Raw genomic sequence first — 6,681 nt, 5'->3', positions numbered from 1 at the left:
CTATTCCGGTTTAAATACAGGTTGAGTGAGAGAGTTGGATGTTAAATGTTGCCAAGGGAGGTGATGTTTAGTATCTTCACATCACTTTCTAGGTTAAGAGTGTAATCTGGTAAGGGTGTGACAAAACTTTCCTAAGGAATCAATTCAGATTCTCGTTAAGATTTCCTCTAAAAATTATTCATGCATCAATTCTAACTGTCCAGTTTATTAATCCATCATTTGAAGAAATCTACATATGCATGAAATTGAACCAATGAACAATTTTCAAATGTAATCTTAATAAATGGTATTAAATTGATTCACATAACACTTTAGAAGTTTAATTGAAACTATTATATGTTTCGTAAGATATTTTTCAAAGTAAGTTTGAAAGGGTGTTAATGGATACAATTGTTAATACAGGCTTAAATCGGTAAATCTCAAAGCTTGGAGTGTAAATGGATATTTTTCCAATTATATAAATATATATCCAATCAAGCAAAGTATAACTAAAACTACTTCTTTCAAATAGCATCACATTGAAAGAAAAATACTCAGGTGTTCTGTGTGCAACCTAGAGTGTTGTCAAGTAAATAATTGCCACATGATCATATTTTTTTTTTTTTTTTTTCTCTCAAAAGAACGGCTTTTTTTAAATTTTTTTTCTATGTTAAAAAGGGGCGAATGAAAGAAAAACGACCGATTAGTCAAAGTCGTAAATCCCATATGAGAATCCACGTTCCGTCACCGTTAAGAAACGAGGATCGTAAAATTAGTGTTAGCTCCAACTCCACGACGTCGTTTTTCAAGTAACCAATAACGAAGCTTTTCAGACCGACATTGGCTTCATTCAACGTGGTAATATCTTATTGGCCAATGCCAAAGCAAACCAGCAACCCGAATTTCTCGATTCGGCGCGCAGTGGGGCATGCTCGAATCTTAGCCACCAAATTTTTCGGAGAAAAGCGATTTTGGGAATTTTGAAGAGGTTTTTCGATTGTGGGTAAGTGATTCGATCGCGTTTTTTTCGTTAATTTTACTGTTTTCAATTCTCATAGAATTGTCTGTTATGTTGTACATTCACTACATTGCTCGTTTTTGTTTAATCTCCTACATTCAGTCACTCTTGAGCTTGAAACCGTGTTGATCATACTGTGAAATAGTGTAGAAATTGTTCGAAAATGGCGGGTCTTGAGGAACTCAAGAAGAAACTTACTCCATTGTTTGATGCTGAAAAAGGGTTTTCTATGGACTTCCCTGTGGACCCTTCTGATTCTTATACGGTAACCTAATCACAATTTAAATTTTAGAAAGGGGGTTTTTTCCGATTGTGTGTAATTTGAATGGTTTTTCTTCCTAACTGTTAAGCATATGAATTAATTTTGAGTTGGGTGATTTAACAATAATATCATAGTAGCTCTTATGTTCAAACTCACATATTGTCTTTTTTTTTTTTTTTCTTTCCGATTAATATTGATAGTTTGCGTTAATTAAATGAATTGTTAATTAGTAGAAAAAAATTATTAACACTAATTGTTGAGAACTTTTCTTGTTGTTTCTGAAGTTTCCAGACAATGGGACTGTTAATTTGCTGAGCCGATCATATGGGGTTTACAATTTTAATGAGTTAGGGTTACAAAAATGCACGTCTTGGCTTGCCGATGATTTAGGAAGTAGTGAGAGGACATATCGATGTGCTTCCCGTGAAATGAGGATATTTGGAGCCATTGGTAGTGGTGCTAGCAGTGTTGTTCAGAGAGCTATCCACATTCCTGCTCATCGAATCATGGCATTAAAGAAGATTAATATCTTTGAGAAGGTTTGTGATTTGGCATTCTCACTGTATCTTTGCTTGTTGATGTTTTTTTAGCAATGACGTGTAATCATGATGTAATCTGATGTGTTGAATATGTCATCTTTGAGATGCAGAACATATTCTTGGTTAAAGAGAGAATGTCTGTGGTCCAGAAGGCAGCATAGTTGAAACTCATAATCTTACAAGGAATATATTTTATGATTGTCATGTGGGGCTACCCTATGTACCTTAATCAACATTTATGTTACAAAATTAGTAGGATGTTGATATTTTAAGCTACTTTAAAGATCATATGAGTATACAACATTACAACTTTCTGTTTGACTAACTATGCTAATCCATAGTGGATTTGGTTAAGCCAATTCATATGCTTAACTGTACGTCTTTGTTTAGTTTCCAGTGAATAGTATTGTAATCTAATCTTATAATGTAAACAAACCTCAAACAAATTGGCAGTCTTCCATATTAATCTTCTTTTTTTTTTTTTTATGTTTTTCAATTTTCTTGCATTTTAGGAGAAAAGACAGCAGCTCCTCACTGAGATAAGGACACTATGCGAAGCGCCCTGTTCTGAGGGTCTTGTGGAGTTTCATGGAGCATTTTATACCCCTGATTCTGGTCAAATAAGCATCGCTTTAGAGTACATGGATGGAGGGTCGTTGGCAGATGTCCTGCGTTTGAAAAAATGTATACCCGAGCCTGTCCTTTCGTCTATGTTTCAGAAACTTCTTCAAGTAAGATTTTCTTTTCCTTTTCTCATTTGTTATCTCCAAAATGCTGGGATATATTTCTCAATACTGTCATGCTTGTTCTATTAACTAATTGGTACCATTTCATTCTATTTTTAAGGGTCTAAGTTACCTGCATGGAGTGAGACATTTGGTTCACAGAGATATAAAGCCAGCTAATTTACTTGTAAATCTAAAGGGTGAAGCAAAGATTACGGATTTTGGCATAAGTGCCGGCTTAGAGAATTCAATGGCAATGGTTAGTTTTTTTAATAGTTAGCATTCTTACCATTTCCTTTGATGTTGTGGACCATTGAATTGAGGATGGCGGAGAGAAGTTTTTGTTAACTCGGTTTTGGATGTGATAACAGTGTGCTACTTTCGTTGGAACTGTCACATACATGTCACCAGAGAGAATTCGAAACGAGAGCTATTCTTATCCAGCTGACATTTGGAGCCTTGGGCTTGCACTCTTTGAGTGTGGTACTGGTGAATTTCCATATTCAGCTACTGAAGGTCTAGTGAACCTTATGTTGCAGGTATGAGCTAATGATCAAATGATATGCTACTTTTCCCTCTCAATGTGAATTACACTAACATTTACTTATTACATTTTTCCAAATGTTGGACCTTATCTGTTCGGTGTACTTTCATGACCAGATCAACTTTTAACTTATGTAATGTTGCATATGATAGATTTTGGATGACCCGTCTCCATCACCATCAAAACAGAAGTTTTCGCCAGAGTTTTGCTCGTTTGTCGATGCCTGCTTGCAGAAAGAAGCAGATGCTAGGCCAACAGCAGACCAGGTAAGTCTATGCAAATTAAAACTTAGGTCTTTTTAGTTGTTGATCATGCATGCATCAATGATGGTTTCCAGAGGAAAGTTCCTTGTTTGGAAGATTAAAATGTTGAGAAAATATTGAAACGATTAAATTACTCTATTATCGACTTAAGTTTTTGAGCTACTGGTAATTTAACATGATATGTGTGCAAAATACTGAGTTCAGACTCTTGCCATGTTAGTTCTTTCCCGATTATATTAATATTCATGTGATAATCTTCATGCTTAGAACCCATGTGAATTTTGGATTGGCCAAGTAGTTCTTTCCCGATCCGGGAGGCAAGTTAATAAAAACAAAAGGGAGATGTGGGTTATCTCAGTGTCCACATGCCTGAGATGAAAGGAAATAGTTTGGGTTAAAATCCTATGAGTTTTCTTACAGCTAAATGTTCTAAAGTTTAGTGGTTGTCATGTGAGATTAATCTAGGTGGACGCAAACTAGCTCGAATACTTATAGTAGAAAGGAATATAGTAGGCATGCTACTATTTGAGCTCGTGTTAGGAAAATTGTCCATGATCATAATATATTGAATAGATTAAATTGATACTGTTTTGACATGTACTCGCATTTGTTGGCAAACTAAATGTTGGTAAAAAAAATTTGGTAAAACCCCAGCTTGATCCAAGGCCGCTACAAGCTTAATTAATCTGGAGGTCCTTGAGAACTGTTTTACTAAGTTAGGCATTTATCAAGCAGCCGATGAAAAGTTGCGATTTTGGATTACTAAAATCATAATCAGAACCAGATTAAACTTTTTATAGATTTCTTTTATTGCTATTTAAAAACCTTTTATATCTTGAGGTAGGTGACACACTGATTCAAGATGGATAATGTTTGCATATACTTCTCTGATTGCAGCTGCTTTCCCACCCATTTATCAAAAAATATGAGGATGAACAAATAGACTTGGCAGCATTTGTCCAGAATGTGTTTGATCCAATACAGAGGATGAAGGACGTGGCAGATGTAAGTATATAATATTTTTATTCATAATCTATAACCATGAAACAATGTTTCCTTTACAAAATTATGTACATTATTCTAAGAGTCGGCCAGCGTACGGTCTGATTTCATAATATTTTTAAATCACTTAATACTTAAAAGAACTGTTAACCTATATACATCAAAGATTAAATATTAAACAGAAAATGAAATACCTGAGAATAACTAAATATGGTTTCCCATTTACTATTTTTCTATTCTGAAGACTTCTTAGCATTTATATATTATAGAAGTTTTTTCCAATCTAAAACAGAAAATAATTTTCATATGCAGTTTTTAAATAGTCCCATGGATTCTTCTAGTATGGATATCATGGAGCTGTGCTGGTGAAATAGTTAAATATATTCTTACGAGAATCTGAAGTCTTATGTCTTAAACACCAATGTTACTTTTGCTGGGTAAAAGTGGATGCTGACATTTTTTACTCTTGCTTTTTCTTTTTCTTACCAGATGTTGACAATTCATTATTACTTGCTTTTTGATGGATCTGATGAATTCTGGCACCATACAAAAGCTTTGTACCATGAAAGCTCAACTTTAAGGTAGTGTGTAGTTGGATTATGTTTTCCATCATTTTCTGGTTTTTTTTTTTTTTTTTTAATTAGAAGTAAAAATTTCATTGAGAACAATGAAACACATACAAAGGAAGGGGTGTACAAGAATAATAATAATCTCCAGAAGGTCCAACCTCAACTACAAAGGAGCGGATTTTATTCCAAAAGAAAGAGACCTAAATGATAATATTACCAAACTTCCCTATAAACTAAAGAGTTCTAACATATCCACTCCACTTCACAAGATGTCTCGTTACTTCTGAGAATTTTACATTTCTCCCAAGCCAAATACCACATAGAATTGACAAGAAAGAAAGAAGATCCCAAACGACCACGGAAAAGGGTTCCAAATCGAGTTAGCAAACTGAGTTTTAAAATACGAGATTTGTTTGTTAGAGACAGTTTGAATTCATCGATCCATCAACAAGTTTCGATTAGAAAGATCTTGATTTTTCTACATCGATTTAAAGAGTGTATGTTTGGGAGACAATAGATGCCTCATTGCCAAATCTAGGAGATAACTATGGTTTTCATTTAAGTTCTACGGATCATATGTTTTTGGTAAATATGAAACCGTAGGACTCTATGTTTCGTCAGCCGCCAACATTCTGATGCTCAACCCTAAAATTCTAGGAGGTTTCCCTCAAATTTCTCGAGTCCTTGCTAACAATGTTGCCTTTGGTTAAAATACATTTTATCTCTAGCTTTAAAGATGTTTTTACTAAAAATCCATACTTCTTTTATTTTCAGTTTTTCAGGGAAGCAATTTTCTGGTCCAGATGACATCTTTGCCAAACTATCAGATATTCGAAGTACATTAGCAGGAGACTGGCCTCTTGAAAAACTAGTTCACGTTGTTGAAAAACTCCAATGTCGAGCTCACGGTCGGGATGGAGTTGCCATAAGGGTGTCAGGATCCTTCATCCTCGGGAACCAGTTCCTCATATGTGGAGAGGGTGTACAAGTAGAGGGACTGCCAAATTTTAAGGATCTCTCCATTGACATGGAGAGTAAGAAAATGGGATCCTTCCGGGAGCAGTTCATCATCGAACCAAGCAACCTCATCGGTCGTTACTTCATAGCCAAACAAGAGCTTTATATAATTCAATAGAAAAATGCCACTGCTGTTTGATCCTGGTATGTTCAAGCCTATACATTCATTTCATTATGCTTTATGATTCTATCTTATAAACGTAAACCTTGTTGAGCTGTATATAATTTTATGCAATTCTTTGCAGTTTGTGCAACTTTTTGTGAATCTGCAACAAAATGGATCAACTCATCTGTAATTCCACCTAATTATGTGTCAAACCTACTCGATCGTCATAACTTAGAATGCGTCGCAACTATTTCTCACTCAAGATAAGTGAGAATATGATCTTAGTTCAAAGCATGGCTGCCTCGGAAAGGCTTTTGAGGCCTCATGAAATTAGTTAGAATATGATCTTAGTTACAAATGTATATTATATTTCATGCTCATTTGTCTATTTTGTGGTTTTTAATCTAATCTTCATCATTTCTATAGTTATTCTTTCTTGTATAAAAGCTAGATTAAATCAATCAAAATATTTACAAATGATCGCAAAATCACAGTCTATCTAAATGATAGCAAAATATCATAATCTATCTATGATAGACCGTGATAGATAGTGATAGACTACTGACACAGATAGTAGTCTATCGCAGTTTATCACAGATAAACCGTGAAATTTTGCTATTATGTGTAAATATTTTTAGTAGTTTTGTCATTTGAAAT

At 34.5% G+C, this 6,681-nt stretch overlaps 1 protein-coding gene across 3 annotated transcripts; it reads left to right on the top strand.

Annotated features, from left to right (window-relative positions):
• Positions 1-779: 779 nt before the first annotated feature.
• MKK3 (mitogen-activated protein kinase kinase 3) lies at positions 780-6,452 on the top strand. Of its 3 annotated transcripts, none has more exons than XM_039047235.2 (11): positions 780-982; positions 1,143-1,262; positions 1,544-1,798; positions 2,311-2,529; positions 2,645-2,782; positions 2,895-3,062; positions 3,220-3,333; positions 4,228-4,335; positions 4,822-4,913; positions 5,676-6,062; positions 6,164-6,452. In XM_039047235.2, exons 2-10 carry the CDS (start codon positions 1,161-1,163, stop codon positions 6,034-6,036), a joined length of 1,557 nt encoding a protein of 518 aa, XP_038903163.1. In that variant the 5' UTR covers positions 780-982; positions 1,143-1,160; the 3' UTR covers positions 6,037-6,062; positions 6,164-6,452. The 3 variants fall into 3 exon arrangements, with proteins under 3 accessions (XP_038903163.1, XP_038903162.1, XP_038903161.1); XM_039047234.2 differs by having other exon boundaries at positions 826-982; positions 1,148-1,262; XM_039047233.2 differs by having other exon boundaries at positions 844-982; positions 1,100-1,262.
• The last annotated feature ends 229 nt before the right edge of the window (positions 6,453-6,681 follow it).

Source organism: Benincasa hispida, chromosome 11 (assembly GCF_027475165.1).
Source record: "Benincasa hispida cultivar pf3 chromosome 11, pf3_genome.v1.1, whole genome shotgun sequence".
Classification (NCBI taxonomy): domain Eukaryota; kingdom Viridiplantae; phylum Streptophyta; class Magnoliopsida; order Cucurbitales; family Cucurbitaceae; genus Benincasa; species Benincasa hispida.
This window is presented reverse-complemented; position numbering and strand designations above follow the sequence as displayed.